Source organism: Phyllostomus discolor, chromosome 2 (genome assembly GCF_004126475.2).
Source record: "Phyllostomus discolor isolate MPI-MPIP mPhyDis1 chromosome 2, mPhyDis1.pri.v3, whole genome shotgun sequence".
NCBI lineage: Eukaryota > Metazoa > Chordata > Mammalia > Chiroptera > Phyllostomidae > Phyllostomus > Phyllostomus discolor.
This window is the reverse complement of record NC_040904.2, coordinates 40,387,985-40,410,224: the sequence shown is the minus strand read 5'-3', so window position 1 is coordinate 40,410,224 and position 22,240 is coordinate 40,387,985. Positions and strand designations below refer to the sequence as shown.

The window sequence follows — 22,240 nt, the reverse complement described above, 5'->3', positions numbered from 1 at the left end:
CTTTTAAAGTGCAAACTTGTTTTTTAACAAATAAAACTTGTTTTACTTTAAATACTGCCTCATTAATTGCCAAATTAACTTCCACAAAAACTATAAAGAAACATTAAAATATTTTTAAATGAAAAAAGGTTAAAAAAATTTTATGTTCCTCGATGAAGCAGATCTAGATATCAGCAATGAAGTCTTCAATTTGTAGATAACAGCACAGTATTAGAGCTAGACTAGACAGGAAAGGAAAATCTTCAAAAGTTATTAAGCAATATAAAATTATTCCCTGATTCAAAATATACAATGAACAACAAGTATAAAGAAGAAACTACGCAATCTTCAAATTAAAACACCATCCCACAATGGTGTTCCCACTGATCAGAAAAATATCAAGAGTCAACCTGCAAAAGAAATACTCTGTTTTACTGAATTATTTCTCAGAACCCTTAATAGACTAATATGCTTTGGATCTCCATGGGGAATATAATTATCAGAAACTCTAATTTTCTGAGTTTAATATATTACCTCAAACTAACTTAAATTCCATCTTGTTAAGGTATCCATTAGACTGTTTTATAACTTATTAAAGATTCAGAACCAAAACAATAATCATATCTCAATTAAGATAGTTTTCAGATTGTCTAGTAACATTTAAAGAAGCCAGCTGGTAAGCAATTGTACATAATTACACCAATAAATATTAATATTTATATATAATTAAAACATAAAATGAACTTGTCAAGACCCCTTGATAACACACCCCAAACACTCAATAACATACTATTCAACACTCTTGACTTACTATTTTAAAGTACTATTTTTAAATAACAAGAAAGTAATAGAAAGAACACCAATGGAATATGTCTTTCAAGTAAATATACCAAATGTTAACATTCAACCTCATTTGTGTTTACCTTCCTTCTCTGGCTATATCTATATAGAGATATTCATATATTTTTACATGTATGTGTGTGTATATATTCCTGCTGTGTGTGTATAACCATATAACCATTCCTGCTGGGCAATCTGATAATTCATTGTAGCCACCACACCTTACTACTAAACATACAGATTCATGAGACAATTATTGTATTTAGAGCATTTATCACTGGGACAAGACTGTTAACCTAACACAGAGTCCATTTTCAAATTTTAGCAGTTGTCCCAGAAATTTGGTTTACAACAAATTCGTTGACATTTTACAGAAGAGTTATTTTATATATTTTTGTCCATCACACAACCAAAATTATTAAAAGGTAATGGCCAAAGAACTGAACAGAGAGATTTAGATTTCTCAAGGGCCTTTAGAACCTATACCTGTTTAAATACAGATAGAACACAGAAAGAAAATGTATTAATGGAATTAATGTTCATTTTGATTGACTTTACTTGATTTAATTTCCAAGCCTTATTTAATTTGGTACTCTGTTTGTTCATCAATATTTAGCTCCCTTGCACCAAATAAATCTCAAAGAAATCCACAGCAAAAATCATGATAAAATAATGAATTTCAGCTTTTCTTTTCACCAAAATCATTAAAACTACAACGAAAGGAGAATTCTAAAACAATGACAAAATGTGTATAAAGGCCATATTCTGTAATATAGCCTTTAATGCAAAGAAAACAAGAAATTAATAAATGGAAGTTAGATGAAAAGAATCAAAACATCTGAATCTTAACTCCTGTATTAAATAGGATACTCCAAAAATTGTAATTAAAAATAAACAATGAAGCCTAAACTGAATTATGAAACCCATGGAACATATCCAAAGCTACATTTACAAATTCGTGGCCTTAAAATTTTTCCCTAAAAAACAAAAAGCAGAAGGCACTTGCCACAGAAGACTGAAGACTGTGTCTCTCCAGCTGGAGCTGAGACACTGAAGACGCGTCTGGGAGCAGGCCAGTGTGGACCACTGAGTAACAGCCTAGCTGAAGAGGGTCCTGGCCATGGAGCCGCCTTGCTCTGGGCAGCCTCACTGCTATGCTGTTTTCACAGCCATGCCGTATTACCACTGAACTGTTTGCACTAAATGAAGTTTCCTTCTTCAAAAAGAAAAAATTGAAAAAAAGAAGAAAAAGCAAAAAACAATGATGCTTTAAATGTTTGGATACCCAGACAAAATTTTTGGTCCATCTTATTAATTCTTTAGATAAATTCAAGTAATTTCTATCTGATTCCATTTTAGATCTGTAACAGTTTCAATTAAATATTTCAAATTCTAAATCCTGGCATTCTCCGTGAGTTTATTTAAAAACTCCTGCTCATAAGCAGTTTCTTTCCATATATAATTTTTAGATGTCCAAACATACTTTTACAATAAAACATAAACTGCCAATTTTCTCCTATAAACATTAAGAATAGTTTCTAAGTCTGCCTGATTATTGTAATCAGTTGGAAAGCTTTGAAAATATACCAATTCCGAGGTCCATACTAGCCCCACTGGATCAGACTCTGGAACAGACCAGGAATCTGCAGATCTCTAAAGCACCCCATGTAATTCAGCCAGGTTTGGGAACCAGTGCTCCATAGTACATCTTTTGTTCTTCTCATCCCCACCTCTTCAAGGAGTTATTTTGGGAAAGCTAAACTGTACCAAGAACCAGTATATAAGTGTATAACAGAACAGTATATGATTTGGTAGGAGAAGCCAATGACAAACAGGGAACAGATGGGAAGAAGGAAAGGAAGATCATTAAATAAGGAAAGACAAGGGAGACAGAATAGATCCTCTCCCAGATATTTCCCCACGGATAAAATAACTGGTAAAAGTGAGGAGAGCATTAAATCTCTTGTGAAAGCAAAAGAGAAAGACAATAAACAGACAACAATGATCTCTTGGTAACTGAGACTTCATGTATCCTATAGTCTTAGAGGACATCTGCTGCTATCCCAGGGGGTCTCCAAACAATTAGAGAGATCTTACCTTAATAGCTGATAGTGGGTTTTCTTTCTTAAATAACTTTTCTTCATCTACCTGAATAATCTTTCTATTTCTCACCAAATTAAAGATGAGGGACAGTGAGCAAATATTTAATTCTGCCTAGTACATTCAACATTCATGTTCTTACTATTAAGGCAGTTACTGCTTATAAGAAAGAACAATTACAGACCTGGCTGGCGTAGCTCAGTGGATTGAGCACAGGCTGCGAACCAAAGTGTCGCAGGTTCGATTCCCAGTCAGGCCACATACCTGGGTTGCAGGACATGACCCCCAGCAACCGCACATAGTTTCTCTCTCTCTCTCTGTCTGTCTCTCTCTCCCTCCCTTCCCTCTCTAAAATAAATGAATGAATGAATAAAATCTTTAAAAAAAAAAGAACAATTACAGATGGAAGTTTTTTCAGTTCTGAAGTCTGTGTTCACTCATGGGTAAAGATATGCAATCTAAGCAGAGCTAGACTAAACAGGGCTAAGTAAGAGTTCAGATATCTTTAACATCTAAAGAACTTTTCAGTCCAATGCAGGATAAGTTTTAATATCTCTGAATAAAACACCTACACCAAGACATTAAGAAGTATCCTCCCTCCTCCATGCTGCAAACACATTAGCTATACATGTGCCTCAGTAATTCCTACCAGATTCCTGAAGTACAGGACCTGTATCTTAATTATTTTTGTATTCATTCATATGTTAAGGACATTTGGAAAATTAACAGATTACAACATAGTTTAGAAATGTAACAAACTTTCATCAAATACCAAACTATGTTCTGTATCTCCCTACAAATATAAGATACAAAGAAAAAAAGATGATCTTCACATTGCTCTATTATCCATTCTAACAGCAATTACATTTGCTTAGTCTTATACCAAATTACTCAATATAGAGAACTTCCCTCAATGCACAACACAAAGAATATTAGAAAGTAGCTTCTTGTGGATATAAGAAAAAAGAATAAGAAAGAAATTAAAATATTTAATTCTCAATTCTTACAGATCATCCATTTTGCAGGGACTTCCATTCTTCAAACTTTCCTCCTTTCACTTGCTATGTAACTCTACTAAACAACAGTAAGGTTACTAACAAAGACAAATAGTGAAAATCACTCTCATCCAATGCCAGGGTTTTATATTAACCGATACATTCACATAATTCCTACCTCAAAGATTTGTTCAAAATTCTGAAATTCTTGTAATCTTGCCCGAAATCCTTCAGCAAGTGCCCCACCTGTAACATTTAGGTGAAGACTTAATAACCTAATATATACAGTAAGACAGGATTTCTGGCATGCCATTTTTATAATCTATATTTGTATTTCAAAAGGAACTCTATGATGAATACCTACCACCTTCTGGCATCCCCTGTGCTTTGTGCATTCTAGCATTGAGAACCTCCTTTGCAGAAACAAAAAAAATACGATTCCGTGCTTCTAAAGGACCCACAACTTTGAGTTCCTCCACCAAAAAATGTAGGCATCTTTCTGTGTGCTGTCTGCGTACCTAGAACAAAACAGGGTATTCAACGAACTGTTAAGAATAAAACAAATATAATCACAACTAACAGCTACAGACCTAAACTCCACTTAGAGTGATATCATAGTAACAGTTCCCATATACCTAACAAACCCTAATTATAATTCTAATAAATAAAGTGAAGTGTGATGCTTGCTGGCAGAATGCTTCTCTCTGTTAACTTATAGTAATGATTCTTCCTTTGAACATTTAATTTAAAATTCTGACGGACCATCAAATATCACACAGCTGTTATAAAACATATTGTAGACAAATGTTAATACTTCATGGCATGGGAAGATATTCCTAGTTCTGTACCAAGTATGTGCGTGATTATACTACAAGGAAATGAAGAGTGTATGTGTGTATTTATGTAACTTAAGAGGTGGCATGCAGGCCAACACCTACAAAAATGGGTAGCATTTTTATTTCTTCCTTGTGCTTTTTGTATTTTCCAAATTTTCCACAATGAAGTTATTAATACCTTTGAAACCAGAAAACAGTGCTACAATAAATTAGCTACAATGAAGCAGTTTTTATTTTGAAGTCAGGACATAAATAGTATATTTCCCTTCTTGATAATACTGCGAATTAAAGTTGGGGAGAATGCATTAGCTGGAGAAAAAGTTACAATGTTAGGTTTAAGATTAGCACTTGGGTATTAAAATTAGGACTAAGGGTTAAAAATAGTTAGGGATTGGTACTAGCTTTTAGCTATGGTAAGAAATTTCTATGTTAATACTTATTAAAATTAAGTATATAATACTAAGTACTTAATAATAAAATTAAGCTACATAATGGAGAAAAAACATTTGTGGGTCATATTTCCCAATTCTCTGATGATTAAATGAGAACCCAATTTCAAAGAGCTATTACAACAAGAGTTAATAATACCAGGATATAAAGCTTCATATAAAGCAAAATTCTAACTTTGGGTATAGGAGGAACAATGAAAACAAACAATTGAACATGTGAACCCTGATGGAATAATGTAAATTTAATTTTTTATACATTTTATATATTACAATAAACATACACTACTATCAAAATCAGAAAAAAATAGTGTCAAGTAATTTAAATAAACATTATTTATAGACCAAATATTAAGATACTCTATTCTTTTTAAGGTCTTTTTTTTAGAAATGTTATTCTTTTTAAGGTCTTTTAAAAAAAAAACCCTCACCCGAGGATATGTTACCTAATTTTCAGAGAGGAATGGAAGGAGGGAAGAAGGGAGTGAGTGGGGTTGTGGGGAGGGGAGAAAGAGGCAGGGAGAGAGGGAAGGAGAGAAACATCAATGTGGAACAGAAATATCGATTGGCTGCCTCCTGTATGTGCCCAATGGGGATCGAACCCACAACCTAAGTATCTGCCCTGACCGGAGATCAAACTCACAACCTTTTGATGTATGGGATGGCACTCCAACCCAGTGAACCAGCAGGCCAGGGCTCTATTCTTTTTAAAAGTTTCTAGCCCTGGCTGGTATGGCTCAGTGGGTTGGATGTCATCCCACAAACCGAAAGGTCATCTATTCGATTCCTGGTCAGGGTACATGCCAGGGCACATGCCAGGGCACATGCAGGCCAGGCCCGTTATGTGGCATGCAAGAGTCAACCAATAGATGTTTCTCTTGTACATCAATGTTTCTCTCCCTCTCTTTCTCTCTCCCTTCCCCACCTCTAAAAATAAATAAATAAAAACAAAGTTTCTAAAACCACCAGCATGACAAAAATACCAAGTGCTGGTGAGGATGGATATAAATCACCTGAAACTGTCAAATCAGCTGGTGGGGAGTATAAAGTGGTATAAGCACTTTAGAAAACTCTTGGGCTGTGTTTACTAAAATGGCATATTCTTAATCTGTAATCCAGCAATTCTTCTCTTAGATATATACTCATATCTTACTGATCTCTGCATTATTGACCTTTTGCATAAGGTAAATCTATGGTTGGGGGGTGGGTTATTCTATATTTTAGGATGTTCATTATCTCTAGCCTCTACCCACTACATGCCAGCTGCACATTCACCCAGCTGTCAACAAAAATATCTTCAGACATGGCCAAATATTCCAGGATGTCAAAACTGCCCAATCTCACACTGAGAACCACTGGTATACACCCGACAGAAATATATACCTACGTGTTTAAAAAAAAAAAAAGACATATATAAGAATGTGCACAGCACTATTATCCGTAATAACTAAAAACAAGTAATTTATCATATGCCCACTACTAGCAGAATGAATAAATCAATTGTAGTTAATCACAGGACGAAATACTATACAGCAGTGAGAATGCTCTTCTTCAACTATGCACAACAGTATGATTGTATATCAAAACAAGATTGAAGAAAAGAAATCTTGACACAAAAAAGTAGTTACAATGTGGTTCTATTACACAAAAAGTTAAACTGGAAAAATCAGTCAAGGGTGTTAAAAGTCCTAAGTGATTATTGTTGGGAGGAAGAATAGAGGATGGAAGGAAGTTGCTCCTAGAGTGCTGGGAATGTTCTGCTTCTTGATCTGGATGGATCCTGACAAAGTTGTGCTAAACTATAAAATTTAACGGAGCTAGACACTTATGATGTGCACACTTTTCTACTACATTATACTTCAGTAAAAAATTACAAGAAAACAAAGAAAAGGGGAGCTTCAAGATCTAAAATGATTAGATAGTAATTTTATAACACAATTTTCCTTCAAAGTAGGTTAATACCTATATCAAATACTGACTCCAGATTTTCTACACTTATATGCTTTTCTCTAGTGAAAGAGCAGCTGTTTACGATGTGCTATATCATAGGTATACAGTTTTCTCAAATAACAATGTACATGACTATATGTCAAGTATTAAGGGGGAAAAAACTTACATCTTCCATATATTCTGGCTCTGATGCAGAGGCGTCCCAACGATTATTCAGAATGAAAATATTAGGCTTGGAAAGTCGCTCATTTACCTTGTGAAAAAACTGTTTTTCCTAGAAAACATCAAATAGCCAATAGTATGTATGTTCACTTCTAAAATCTATTTTTATATTTTTATCTATAATTAAGGTTTTCTTTTCATCTAAATTACGGAACCATTTAGACAACAGTGATTAATACCCATTGATAAGTATCCCAAAGTACTATGAGCATTAAACTTTTCAAAGATGAGAAAATTATAATATAAAAAAAGGAAACGTAAAGATTTTCCTGCTCCAGCTGTAAGTCTTTTCCAAAATTCAATTTAACAAGTATTTTATCTGGCTCTGTTATATGCAGGACATCGAAGGTACTACTGGTCATGACAGTCTAAATTTTCAAACAGCTACCTCAAATCTTTTTTAAAATTTATATAAAGTAAAATAATAATATAAGATTAGTATACAACACATCATAATAAGCAACAGCAGAAAGTATGTGCCAAAAATACTGTAAATCAATGCTGGGACTAATCAAAGGAAGGAGACAACATTATCTAGTTGAAGTTATGAGTGACCAGAGGGAAGAGAAGAGGGAATTTCAGGGGGGAATGGGTAGGGTTTACAGGAACAAATTTGGAGGACACATGGACAAAAACTAGGGGTGGGGGGTAATGGGGGGGAAGGGGGGAGGGTTGGGTGGGTGGGCTGGAATGGGAGTGGGGGGAGAAAACTGTACTTGAACAATGATTAAAATAAAAATAAATAAATAAATAAATAATAGTAATCAAACCAACTGGGGGGGGAAAAAAAAAGAAGTTCCATTAAAAAGAAGGTGGTGATAAAAATGGACTTTTTGAAAAAATAAAAAGTTGGAAAGGGGGAGAATTATGGGCAAAGAACAGTATAAACAAAGGCACCCAAGTTAGAATACATGTCAAAGTTTGTTTATCCAACTCCCCAACAGTAGTTATTCTAACATCGATTTTAAGCATTTATCTATCTTTTATACCATCAGGTTATAAACAATGGGCAGTGCTGTCACAGCAGCCTGGTCTCTTGCAGACTGGGCCACTGGCCACACAAATGCTAATCAACACTGCAACAAAACAGAGGTCTAGCTGGTAACACCTAGGGTATATGGTGTTTGGCCATTTCTATGCTTTTGATGAGTAACAATTTTTAAAAATTATAGTTTTAGATATTAGATTATCTAAAAATCTGGAAATTTTTTTGGAATGAATCTGGATCTAGAAAATTTGGGACAATCTTCTAAGTTTGACAATAGTCTAGAGTACACTCAAGCTAAGCTAGGGAAGGGTTAACAAAACTCAAAATAGAAAAGCCTTGCCTGCCAAATGTGGGAGTGAGGTGGTAGTGTTATACCTTATTCAAGAGACTGAGTATCCTAACGATTCTGGTGCCCATTCTTTCTGAAACTGGCAAATAACCATGGCGAATGTCAACAACACACATGTATCACACCCTGAACTCAAAGATTCAGCAGAAACTAATGCCATCAAATCCCACACTGCTATTCAAACCTTGTGGGAACACTCAAGACCAGAATCGGTCCTTCCTGTCCCAAGGAAACACAAACCCTTCTGTTCACCCTTGATATTAGAAGTTCTTTCAATCCAATATTTGGATTTCTATGGCTTTTCAGAATTAAAACAGACAACATTTCATTTCCTACCACTCAAACTTAATAATATAATCAAATCCTACCGTGTTCATTAACGTTGATTCAGAGTTGGCAACCAAAACAAAAACATCAGCATCTAAGCAAAACTTATCAATCCAGCTATCCAGCTCTGTAGTGACATCTGTGCCTGGACTAATGGGAATAAAATAAAAAGTATATAAAATTTCTTTTAAAAAATTTGGATTGTACACAATTTTTAAAAATTTTATAAGTAGTTTAGAGCCTAAAGGATACTTTCTACCAGTCATCCATATGAAGTCTAGGAGATTTATATTACTTTCTCACCTATAAGAAAGCAGCTGTGGCAAGGTGAGACAGCCTGTGCTTTATATAATTCTACCTATTTACTCTGCTGACAAGGAACTCCTAGAGCCTATCCAATTGACAACAGGTGGTAAAAAAAAAAAAAAAATTACCAAAGACAAATAGCCTCATGGTTTTTAGCAAAGCAAATAACAAAGTTGCTAGTTCAATCTGTTAAATCTTTATGCTTTAGAAGGCTAAAAAATACATAATAAAAAAACAAACTAAGCTAATGCGTAATAAAAAATGAAGGTACTATCAGCTATGTATAGTACAGCTCAGACAAGACTAAGTGCTTATAAGTGTAAGTCATGAAAAATAAAACAGCCTCTGCTAGACACAAATTTAATATACAACCTATACTATAAAATTATAGTGCCGCTATCAAATTGACAGGTTGACAGTTGGTGTCATAGGTACATTCTAGGTATGAAATAAAGCAAAATTATTGGCTAATATTACTACATTTAAACCAAATATGTTTATTTCACAAGCATCTTCTCATTCATTGAGCAAGTTCTGTTGATTACTTGAAACACTTCGAATTAAAACGAATCAAATGCCCATCATCAAAAATAAAATGGGTTCCACAGAACACTGAATTTTAACTGAAGAAACCAAAACACATGAAAAATTTTAAAAATCATTAACTACCTTTTTTGGTTAATGGCATTGCTTACCAGATATGCATTTTAATTTCACTAAGCACCACTTTAGTAGGGTGATTTAAAGAACACATATAGATGCAGATTAATGAGAAAAATTGGGAAAAAAATTCCAACAGTACTTGATTAATTCTTGAACAATGATGAGCTATATGAACTGTCCAGCAAAGTTACTTTGGGAAACTGGGTCTCAAGAATAAATTCATTACCAGTTTTAAAAATTAACTATTTAGAATTCTCTATCTACTGGGTTGGCCAAAAAGTTCATTTGTTTTTTTTTTCCATAAGATGGCTCAGGTAGCACTCAGTTGTCTTTAACTTCATTTGAAACAATTCTTTTAGATTGTATCGTGACAGCTGTCATGTCACCATGCACTTAAAAAAAAAACATGAAAATTGATGAATTTTGTGTAGCCATTTTAATACTGAAGAGGGAAGAAAATACGCAACATTTTTGGCATATTATGCTTTATTATTTCAAGAAAGGTAAAAACACAATTGACATGCAAAAAAAAGATTTGTGCAGTGTGTGGAGAAGGTGCTGTGACTGATCAAACATGTCAAAAGTGCTTTGAAAAGTTTCCTGCTAAAGATTTCTCGCTGGATGGTGCTCCATGGTTGGGTAGACCAATTGAAGTTGATAGTGATCAAATTGAGACATTAACTTAGAACAATTTATATTGTTCTATTGGTGAGAGATAGCCAACATACTCAAAATGGCCAAATCAATAATAAAGTTATTGGTGAAAATGAAAAATATGTCTTTTATTGTATGGAAAAAAACCATACAGACTTTTTAGCCCACTCAACAGTTATCTAGAACTAGCTAATCTCTAAGGCCCAGCCACTCACACAAGCTATGAAGTCAGAGTAGAGAAGTAAGACAAGAGTGGCCATCCTTGAAATTTCTTATAATAGAATTAGACTGATAAATTGGCACCTTTATGATATCATTAAAATATAAAAACCAACACCATATCTGTCCCTTAACAACATAGAAAATAAGAAAAAAGCAGCAATGGAACATTTAAAATTTTTATGTACTACATGCTAAAGCAAGCAGCATTATTCTAACAAATACACCCTTACAAAAAGAAAACGAATTCATATGTAACTTTACCTGTCTACTAAAACCAGGTCATCTCTCAAGAGGGCACATTTTGCCTTTGGCCAAAACACATGCACGAGAGAGCCAGCTTTCAAGTCTTTGTCCATATGCAGGGCATGGGCCAGCTGATTAACTGTCTAAAGTGGGGGGGGGGGGGGGGGGAGAAAAAACAAAACACTTACTTACAATAAATTGCAATAAAAATTTAACATACTATGATCTGACACATTTATTTTTTGCAAATATGAAAAAAGCAGAACTTTAAATAATCTGAAATAAAACCATGTGAGCAATCTTGAGAAACCTGTGTTTTAAGATTACCAAACAGAAAAAACTAGTACCCTTAAAAACAATTTACTCATACCATTCTACACAAATTATCAGAGCTGTAAGAATTCTAAACACCCCCCAGAGTGGAACTTTGGCAATGAAATTCCTATGTAACCTCTGAAATTGATATTGTATGTAGAAAAAGAAATGTATAATATATCAAGGGGGAAAAAAAGCAACACCAGAAACAGCACATGATATAAAGCCCTTCTTTAATTTAAATACAGAGAAACAAACCCAAAGGGTTTCCACTGGTTTCAGGAAGTGTGTGAGTTTTGTTTAGAGTTTTTCTTTGTGTCTGCTGTACTTTCTCCTTCATAAAATGAATGCATACTGCTTAGTAATAACAAGGAATAGAAGAAACATCCCCTTTCAGCCAGTGTGTGACCCAGTTCAGCCCAGCTCAAGATGCTGACAAACTTCACAGCTGGTGCTTAAAAGATAGAATTGTGGTGCCTGAAAGGGCTTTCCAAGTAGATAAGGTGCATCTGAACATGTGATAGTTGATATATGCAAAATAGGGGTTTCTGCTTTCTTTGCCCCTTTCATGATAAGAGCAGGAGTGAGTTCTGATGTGCCAAATGTCTTTAAGACATATGTCTACCCCACAGAGAATTTCCGTAGAATTCAATTTCAATATTTAATTTTTTTCTACCAACCAGTCCCAGCCTGCAACTTGACACAGTAACTAGACTAGCTATTCTACACCTATCTTAAGACAATTTAAGATGTTCAAGAACCGAGGTTTGACTATGATCAAATTTGGGATGAGTTTTACTGAATGTAAATTATGCTTCAATAAACATGACTCTAAAAACTTAAAAAAAAAAGAAAAGAAAAAACATCATTAATCAAGGAAGGGCATCAGCACATATACCTTCTGGTCCACTTGTGATCTATGCCACATTTTAAAGGGAAACATTTATTTTCAAATGGACACAATAGTCCTGATCAGGGTTGAAGTGAATCTCCATTAGCACAACATTAGGTAGGGTTTTTTTATTGCTCTTATAAACGTTTTAATAGAATTTAAACTTGTACTAAATTCTTCATGCCTCACTTATAAAAATAAAATAAAAGCATCTATCTACAGAACTATGGTGAGGTTTGAGTTATGAGAAGTACTTAGAACAGTTCATGGTACATAGCAAGTACACGATAAAGTATTAGCTATTATGGTTGCATTTCTCTAAGAAGTAAACTATTACTTAACATGAAAACAAGACTGAAAGTCTATTTACACCTTAAAGCAGGCTACTACTTGAGCTAAACAAATTTAAATTTTGGAGTAGAGGAGAGGAGTAAAAGAACATGAAGGAAAAGGACTAGAAGTAGACAGCATATATCAGGAAAAGCAAATGATTACCTTAAAATATCACAGCACACTTGACTTGAGGAACGAAAGTCACAAGTAGTCTGAATTCTAATTTGCTAAAAACCTTCATTACAAAATAGGTGATCCCTTCATTTGTATGGGTTAAAAGTTTAAAAATATTTTCATAAACTTCTTCTCATTCCTAATAACTAATGTGAAGGTTACTACACAAATCGAGTTACCTGACACAGATCAAACAGTAAACTCACAGAACAAGAACCAGACACATGAATACACCTACAATTTACCAAAAACTAAAAAGTTCAAACACTGAACTCTTGCATTTGTGGAAGAGAAGTTACAACTTAAGAGCAAGTGACTATGGTGAAACATAATGCCTTTACAAAAAGCTCTCATTCCGGCCAGAATCTCACATCCAATTTTCTTTCTTTTTTTTTTTTTGCTGAAGGAAATCTAGTGGCACTGAATCCCTTAAGAAATTTATAAAAGGTAGATAATTGTCATTGGCTCTCATCTGATAAAACTGTAACATTTATTCATGATTACGTTTACTAAATACTCCAATGTAAAAGTTTCTAAAAGCATGCATGTATCAGAAACAAATTCCAAGGGCCCAAATTTTTTAAAGTTTTCTTTAAAAAGCCAAGATCTGAGATCAAATAGTAACATACTTTAACATTGTTTTAAAAATTTAATAAGCTTTTAACTCTCATTTACTTATATTTCAAGTTAAGGACAGGGTTTCTTCTCCCAACAATTTAATTCTGAAGCAAAAGAATTTTAGAGAATTTAAAATATTACTGATGGCTTTAAAAACTATGAATACAGCCTTGGCCAGGTGGCTCAGCTGGTTGGAGCGTCATCCCCCACAACAAAAGGTTGTGGATTTGATGCCCCATCAGGGAATGTACCCAGGTTGCGGTTTGATCCCCCAATAGGGGTGGCACATGGGAGGCAACTGATAGGTTTCTTTCACACATTGACGTTTCTCTCTTTCCCTTCCTCCCTCTCTCTGCACCCCCCCAAAAAATCAACAAACATATTTTTGGGTAAGGATTAAAAAAAAAGCTATGAATAGACATATTAATGGTTCTATTAACATCTTATGTTTTTTAAAGAACTAGGGCATTTTTCAGGTACATTATGTTGCTACGGTCAAATGTAATACCTTCACACTTTTTTTTTCATCTGATCCTTCTGTCATAAGGTAGGCTTTATCTCCATCAGTTCCTTCAACACTCAGTAAGCAATTGGTTGTATGGCCAATCCCACTGGGTAGGACTTTATCCCACAACATTGCATTTATAACAGAGCTCTTTCCACTGCTTGTCCTGAAGAATGAATATACAAAACCATGAAAAACAAGAGATAACAGTAAAAATTTTGTTCTTTTATTGGGCCTAAGACTGACTTTTCTAGAATTCAAATGTTGCTAAAATTTCACTACTTGTCATTTTTCATGAAAGAGTCAACAACCTGATTTACATGAATATTAGCAATGTACAGTGCAGAAAGATAAAGTAGAGGAAAACAAATCCTACCTTTCCTATAAAGCTCTCCTTACCTTATCTTTCTGGCTTCTTGTAGCAATTTGAAATCACAGCCCCTAACTCTGTGACACTACCCATTACAAAATGTGGCCTAATGCCGCATGTCCTTAAATTTAGACTGGACCCTTTTCACATCCATAGTTAATACATACTTCTCCTTCTCAAGTAGGGTAGCTGAAGCATCACGCTCCAGGCGGCCCTTTACTTTCCGCTCCTACTCCACCTTAATCTGAAGTGCAGCACCTTTAACAGACCTACCTCATCCTTGACTCTTAAAAGCCCTGAGAATAGGATTAAGTGGGAGAGGCAGACAATAAAAACATAAACAAAAACAGAGCCCTGTAAAACTACTTGAAGAATACAGACAAGGTACTCTGGTAGGGAATAACTGAGGAAGGATACTTTAAATAAGAGTGATAAGGGAAGGTTTCTAAGATAGTAATATTTAGGATGAGATCTAAAGAGAAGGAGCCAGACATACACAGAACAAGGCAAAGAGAATTCTAGGCATAGGAAATTGCAATTGCTAAAGCCCTAAAAAGGGAAATAGTTCAACAGGCATATGAGGTTTAGTGAGTACATAAATGCCTCTATTGGTACATAGCCCACAATATTTGAGTAACCAACTATAAACATAGTCATTTGCCTTTGCAACCCTGGTGCCTAAGAGTGCATGGTACATAGGTAGTTAACAAATGATCCTTAAATGAATGCAGAAGCTGTGGCAGAGATCATTCTATAGCTCCAGCTGGTGACATTAAGAAATGGCACTTTCGCTCTGGCTGGTATGGCTCAGTGCACCGAGTGCCTGTTTATGAATGAAAGGGTCACCAGTTCAATTCCCATTCAGGGCACGTGCCTGGGTTGCAGGCCAGGTCCCCAGTAGGGGGTGCTGAAGAGGCAACCACACATAGATGTTTCTTTCCCTCTCTATCTCCCTCCCTTCCCCTCTCTAAAAATAAGTAAATAAAATCTTTTTTTAAAAAAAGAAGAAAGAAATGGCACTTCCTACTCTCTAGGAATCATGGGATTGAAAATCCTTTTGAAAAACAGACCTGATAATCAACAGCTTAAAAGAGTAAACCACATATTATGGGTATTATCTATATTTCTATTCTTATAACTGGCCAATTCTTAGAGATAGGCATCCTTAAAAAATACAAAAATATTATTGACCGTCATAAAGCTTCATTTTATACCAGGAGCTAAAACGAACAAATTCTCTTACCTACTAACAGCTTTAACATTTAATATAGCTACAAACTGTTGTGGGGAGAAGGGAGAGGAATATCACTTGCTGAAACATCAGACACAAAGCTGAAGCTATGACAGGAAAAGCTGATTTCTGGTAACTACCCTTGAGAAGAAACAATAAAGGATTACCTGCCAAAAAAGGCCACTTTCATGTGTCTCCGAGACAGCACTTCACCAATAACAGAAAGCTTGTTTTTATACCTCTGCATTTCTGCTAGATCATCCTCAGTAGCTACTCGATCAAGTTCTGAATTCCTGTACGTTGCTGAAAAAAATGAAATGGTATTAGAAAAAGTGATACAAATGAGTAAGTTAATATACAATATCTAAGATATGCATATATTTTGGTTCCGTTCTATATTAACATGCCATTTGAAAAGTAAAAATGCTCATATCTGGATATTTTGTAAAAAGTGAATGACTCCTTACAATGGGTCATAAGAATCCTGCCCAAAAGAACATCAAAATTATTAAGAATTTATAGGGACCAGTCAAAAGGGCATATTTATTATTCATCTAGGTCTCAAAAACACAAAACCACCAAGACAAAAATGTATTTCTGAACAGAGAAACTAGAACATAATATGCACCTATTGTTACTCCATCCTGACTGGATCTTCAAATCTTGAGCTGAGAAGAGGGATATGTATGCTAAGAGTGAAGTTTGAATGGGAGCACCCAGGAAACAGGTAAGGTTCAAGGAGGCCTCCAAGCTAGGGAAGACTGCTGCCTTATCAGTTCTTATCTTCTTGGCCCAGGGATGACACAAACAACTCATTCCACAGGAAGAACTGCAGATTGAATCCCACCCTAGCCCCAACCTCCCCTCCTCCAAGGATAAAGGTAACTTGAAAAGTCTGGGTTTGAAAAGCAGAAAAGCTTTTCAGTTTTGTTTGTTTTTATTTAGGATTATAAATAATACGACATGCTTACAGTCATATTTTTATAATCTTATTTTGCAGGTAAAAACATTAAAGATTCATTTGGTTATTTAAAAGGTCCTAATTAGAGACAATTAATGACACATTACCAAGTACTCATCTAGTTCAATTTAAGCTTTACATACTCATCATACTTTTCAAGTGCATTAATAAAATATGTATAATTTGGTGAGTAAAGTTAAGACTGGCTTAAGTATAATTACATTCACCTTTGTTTTCCATTTTATTCTTCTATGTTCTTCCTGGTGTATTTGCTTTGTCTCTTTTTTGAAACATTTTTTCTTGAGGTTCTAAAACCAGTAAAATTGAATTTGGATTTTTAAGCGACTAGCCACTAGCTCCTAGCATGATGATCAATAACTAGTTCATTATACAGAAAATAATACATTTAACTTCATCTTCACTTCCTATCAACTGTTTTAGAATAAAATACTATTCAAAGTCACTGTTGCAACACAAAGAGGACTCATGGACACAGACAACAGTATGGTGACTGCAGGGGAGAGGGAGGGTGGGTGGAGGTGGAAGAGGGTACAACAGAGATAAACAGTAATGGGGAGAAAATACAATAAAAAATAAACTATTTAAAAAAAAGTCATTGTTCCACCTCAAATTTTCCCCAAACTAAATGTAAAGATTCTATACCTGTATTTTTTCCCCTCACTCCAACAAAACTTGAATTGAGTCAGGTTTGGTAACACAGATGCGATAATAAAGTATGATACCTACACTCAAGGAGCTCAAAATCTGGTGAGGGGGGCTCAGGAGGGAAAAGAAAATTTGATTCTAACCAGACTATCAAATGTTTCCCCACTGTCACTGGAGTTTACAGAATCCCTCCCTTTTCATTGTATCCTTCAAGGTCACATAATCTTAAGAAACAGAAAAGTTTTCAACATTTATCTCTAAGGCAGTATTCCCTAGTAAACCATTCCCATCCACTTCTGTGTGAACAGTTGCACTCATTTTAGGAAAATTTTTTTGCCCTTTCCCACAGCATCCCAGCCCCATTTGAAAGGATAAAATTGGTCTGAGATACTGGCTTAACTACTGAGTAGGGGAGAAGGTAAGTGTAATGGCTAACTGTGGGCTGCCTGATTTTCAGTCTGGGCATATATTAGCCATGTGATCTTGAGCAAGTTGCTTGACTTTTCTGTGCCTTGGTTTTCTTAATCTATAAAATGAGTGTTATTAAAATTGTACCTCAATGTTGATATGAGGAGTAAATGAACTGTTAATGTTACTGGAATGAGTTAATATTTATAATATAAATTTAATTATAATTTAACTTAAATTTATTTTGCATAAAATGAGTTAATAGTTTTTAAAGTGTTATTAATATAATAAAGTGCTCATAATATTACATACAAACACTTATTTCTTTGTTGTTAATATTTAATTTTTCCTCCTGTGGAAGGCAGAAATGGGTTTTATTGTCAGGGTATTTCTCATAATATATATATAGCACAAGGTCCCAATATTTGTGTTCAGCAACTAAGGTTGAAAGAATAATGTACCTTGGTATATTTTCCACAGTTATTATTTGAAAAACTTAGAGAAACTAACCTTCAATAAAATATGATCCTTCAGTAACAAATTCCAGTAACTGGTCAAAAATTACGGTAATTGCCTTCTTAGCCAGCACAAAGTGCTTCAGTGGAGATGCAGTTTCTGCCATTATGGTACTGGGGGGAGAAAATAAAAAGTTAGAAATGTACAAATGAATCCTGGCAAGGTAGCTCAGTTGGTCAGAGGTCCTCTGATCCACCAAGGTTGGGGGTTCTATTCTCAATCAAGGCACATACCTCGGTTATGGGTTCAATCCCCGGTTGGGGTGTGTATAGAAGGCAACCAATCGATGTTTCTCTCTCACATCGATGTTTCTCTTTTTCTCTCTCTTCCTTCTTTTCTCTCTAAAACAATAAACATATTTTAAACGTTTTTAAATTAAAAAAAAAGAAATGCACAAATTACACTGGATCACAAACACCTGAAAATTTAATGGCACTTTCAGGCGACACTGATTAACAATACAATGAAATAAATTAAACCAACTGCCAATTCTTTTAGATAATTGTTCTTTGGAGAGAGGGGTTTTAGTTAGTCAATTAAAGATACTTTTGGGTAATATACCACGAAAATAAGTGAATTCTATTGGCCAAAATCTTGGTTTCAATTTCCACTTTTATTTCCCTGTGGTGAATATGAAACTGGAGCTAAATTGTGACTACACGTGACTCTTAAGTGTATCAGGAAAAGGGTTAGTGAGAAGCCAAATTCACAAACAATAAGTTATTAAGTCTCTCAACCAGAAGCTCTAGGTGGAGGTGGATATGCAAAGTGAAGAAACAAAATCCCGAGATCATAAATCAATACTGGCGTTTAGAAAGTAGTTCTCATCACAACAAGAAGGCAAGGCTTCACGCAAGCAGTGACGTTTCCAGCCAAAGTACGAAGAACTTCAAGGAACAGAAGTTTAAAGAAAAAGAATTTTTCCCTGGCAGCTTTCACGAAAAAGACACTAAAAAACGATTAAACACCAGTGTCCTGGTGTGGATGCGTGGGATGGAGCAGAGTAGGCATAAGGAAGGCTGAGTTTTCCACAGGTCAGAATCGACCGCGGGTGGGAAGGCGCTGCGTGGGAAAGTCAGGGTGACGACACCTACCTCGGGGGAAGGCCTTCCACGCCGTGCACACCGGCCACAGGAGCCCCGCCGCTGGACTAGGGTCCAGACCCCACAACTGCCCTGCGAGCGCCGGCTCCGGACCAGGCTCCCCACTTCCCGGGCTCTGGCCTCGCGGGCTCCACGGGCCAGACCCGCCCGCCGGCCCCGCTCGCTCGGTCCGGTCAGCAGGACCGCGGCGGCGACTCGTCACAGAGCACCCAGCGCAGGACTGCCCGCCCCGTCCCCGACTGCACCAAGGTCACCCCAAGCGAAATAAACCGGCCGGCGGGCGGCCAAGGCAGAGGGCACTCACACGGTCCTGGCTCCAACTCGTCACCGGCAACCGCAGATCAGCCAACAGTCTCCAAACCGGCTCATCCTCTTAAGGGAGGCTGGGAAGCTGGGAAGAGCCGGGAGGAGTGCCAGGAGGGCGGTCACTTCCGGTCTCTTGCCCTGCCTGATTTTGTTTGGCTCCTTGGCCGGAAGTACACCTACGCCAAACGCCATTTTTGTTAAAGGCAGAAGCCAAGTTTTGTTATGGGCAAGGAATGCTACCAGACGAATGATTTGTAGTTCACCCTTGTCCTCCCTCGTCCTCCCTCTACTTCTGCTTACTCTCTCTTCTCCTTTTAAAGTTTGCAAACCTCTACCTAGCCTAGTCACAGCTAACTCCAATGGCTAGTGTAATGAGGGAGAGCTGAAGAGAGGTCTGGTGATACAGGGTTGGGAGAAGCAGACCAGAAGGATCCTGGCTTGCTGGGCCAGCAGCAATAAAGGAGAAAACATTTTGACCGCTCCAATGCTCTCTGTTTTGTGCACTTGGGTTTCTGGGCTTCGAACACAGCTGTGAGTGCATGTGCGTGTGTTGAATTACTTTAGAAGTGAGACTTAAGAAATTAATGTATCCTTGACTCGTGCTTCCCAAACTCTGCAGTTAGGAATCGCCTGGAGATCTTGTTAAACTGCAGAATGTGATTCATGGGGTTAGAAGTGAGGCCTGCAAGTGTGCATTTTTAACATTCTTGGGGGCCTGTTGCTGCTGGTGGTCCACACCCAGCTCAACAGAATTCCTGGGGATTTCTTTTGAGAGCTGGCTAGTGAGGTGCAGTTTTGAAGTAAAGCCATTTCATCTTTCTGAGGTACTTCATCTATAAAATTGAAGTAGTGCTTAGAACAGTGCTGGGCATATAGTAAGAGCTAGATAAATAAGTATTTTTCTTTTTGTAGATCCCCCCCCCCAAAAGAGGGGGATCTATGGAAAGTAACTTCACAGGGTTATGATCAGATCAGATCATAAATTCCTAACTGGGCAGGTCATGGTGGGTAGTCATGGCCCAGGCCGATAACTTCTTTAGTGAAAGATTTTAAGCCAGCCCTGCTCGTTTTGTGCATCTAGGTTAACACACATTCCCACTGTGCTTTTGCTAATCTTTCTTACATCCCCTTCTGAATTTCAAATGCATACAACTTTTTCTCAGGAGCATTTGAGAACTTGCTCCCTGGCATATGTCATCAGTTTGGCTCAAACTCATAAAAATTCTCTACAGGTTTCAATGTTTTTTGCATCAGCATTCTGTTGGGACAGATGAATATCAAGAAGCAAATGCAATAATTAGGTCATTTCAGATAGTGCTTACTATTCTAAAGAAGAAAAAATGACAATGGAATAAACTATCTGAAGGAAAATGAGAAAGACTTAACCACACAAGGTGGTCCTTTCTGGGGAGGAAAAAAGCAATATTAAATTACTTTTTTCAGGAAGCCAGTCCTTGGAATAACTTCAGGAAGAGTGACCAAAACACGGCAAATAGGGAATCTAAAGTTCCATACAAAAGAGTGATATAATTGATGAAAAGACAGAAGGCCAGTATGTCTTGGATATAGGGAAGGAAAGGGAGAACCCGGGGAGAAAGTTTAGATAGGTAGGCAGGTGTCGAATCACATAGGCCAAGATCAAAAGTTTACATTTTATTCTAAGTGCAATGCCTAGCTATTTTAAGCTTGGGGAGTAATATGATCTGATTTGCATTTTGAAAAGGTCACTTTGGACTGTACAGAGATTCCACGTGGTGTTTATTAAAGGGTCCAGTCTAGTGGCTGGAATTAGAGGCGTTCCATTTTTTTTTCTTTTTTTTCCTTTTTTTTTTTTAAGTGACTTTTAATATTAGCAATATACTAAAGGCCCTACACCTAATTGCAAAATAAACTGGAATCATTTGACTTAAAGATATTTTATGTTTTTTCCCTGACCTACGTGGCTCAGTTGGTTGGAGCATTGTTGGGTAACTGAAAGGTTGGGGTTTGATTCCTGGTCAGGACACGTACCTATGTTGTGGGTTCAGTCCATGGTTGGGATATGTACAATCACTGGTCTGGGCATGTTTGGTAGGCAAGCAATCAATGCTTCTCTCCTGCATTGATGTCTCTCTCACTTCCTCTCTAAAAAGCAATGAAAATATGTCCTCAGGCGAGGAAAAGAAAAAAAAGGATATTTTTTTGTTTTTTAATACCTTATCCCCTCTCCTCACCCTCTCTTCCCACACCATAAACAAAAACACACACATTGACAGAGTATGCTAATCACTTCTGTTAGGAATTCTTGGAATTGTAATCTATTGAAATTTGTGTACTTAGCTAAAAAAAAAAACCCCTTCACGTTATGATGTGAATAGCCAAGGGCAGTCCCATATTTTGCTGGGAGAAGGGTGGATTGCAGTATGTATCAGTCAGGGTTCAAAAAATAAGAAATTTGTGCAAAGGATTGGCTTATATGATTGTGAGGATTGTCTAGGCAAATCCACAATGTGTAGGGCAAGCCATCAATAAGGGCAGAATGGAAATTCTTGGGCAGGAGTGTCAGCCTTACACTGCCATATATGGCAGCATTCATTTTTAGAGAAACCTCAGTTCAGCGCTCAAAGCCTTTTAACTGGATTAAGCCCACCTATGTTAGGCAATATAATCTCCTTTACATAAAGTCAACTAATTGTTCATCACAAATGCTTTCCCAGCAACACCTAGATTAGGGTTTGGTTGA

The 22,240-nt window shown here is 36.3% G+C and overlaps 1 protein-coding gene across 1 annotated transcript in view; it reads right to left on the bottom strand.

Moving 5' to 3' along the window:
• MFN1 (mitofusin 1) overlaps nt 1-19,633 on the bottom strand; it is a 35,208-nt gene extending 15,575 nt beyond the window's left edge. The window contains exons 1-10 of the mRNA XM_028503151.2: nt 19,517-19,633; nt 18,343-18,450; nt 18,104-18,222; nt 15,726-15,861; nt 13,961-14,123; nt 11,139-11,263; nt 9,074-9,182; nt 7,313-7,420; nt 4,279-4,432; nt 4,093-4,160 (exon numbers count right to left, since the gene is read on the bottom strand). Coding sequence (XP_028358952.1) covers nt 4,093-4,160; nt 4,279-4,432; nt 7,313-7,420; nt 9,074-9,182; nt 11,139-11,263; nt 13,961-14,123; nt 15,726-15,861; nt 18,104-18,215 — 975 coding nt within the window. The 5' untranslated portion in view covers nt 18,216-18,222; nt 18,343-18,450; nt 19,517-19,633. The remainder of the gene's footprint in view (nt 1-4,092; nt 4,161-4,278; nt 4,433-7,312; nt 7,421-9,073; nt 9,183-11,138; nt 11,264-13,960; nt 14,124-15,725; nt 15,862-18,103; nt 18,223-18,342; nt 18,451-19,516) is intronic.
• Nucleotides 19,634-22,240: the final 2,607 nt, after the last annotated feature.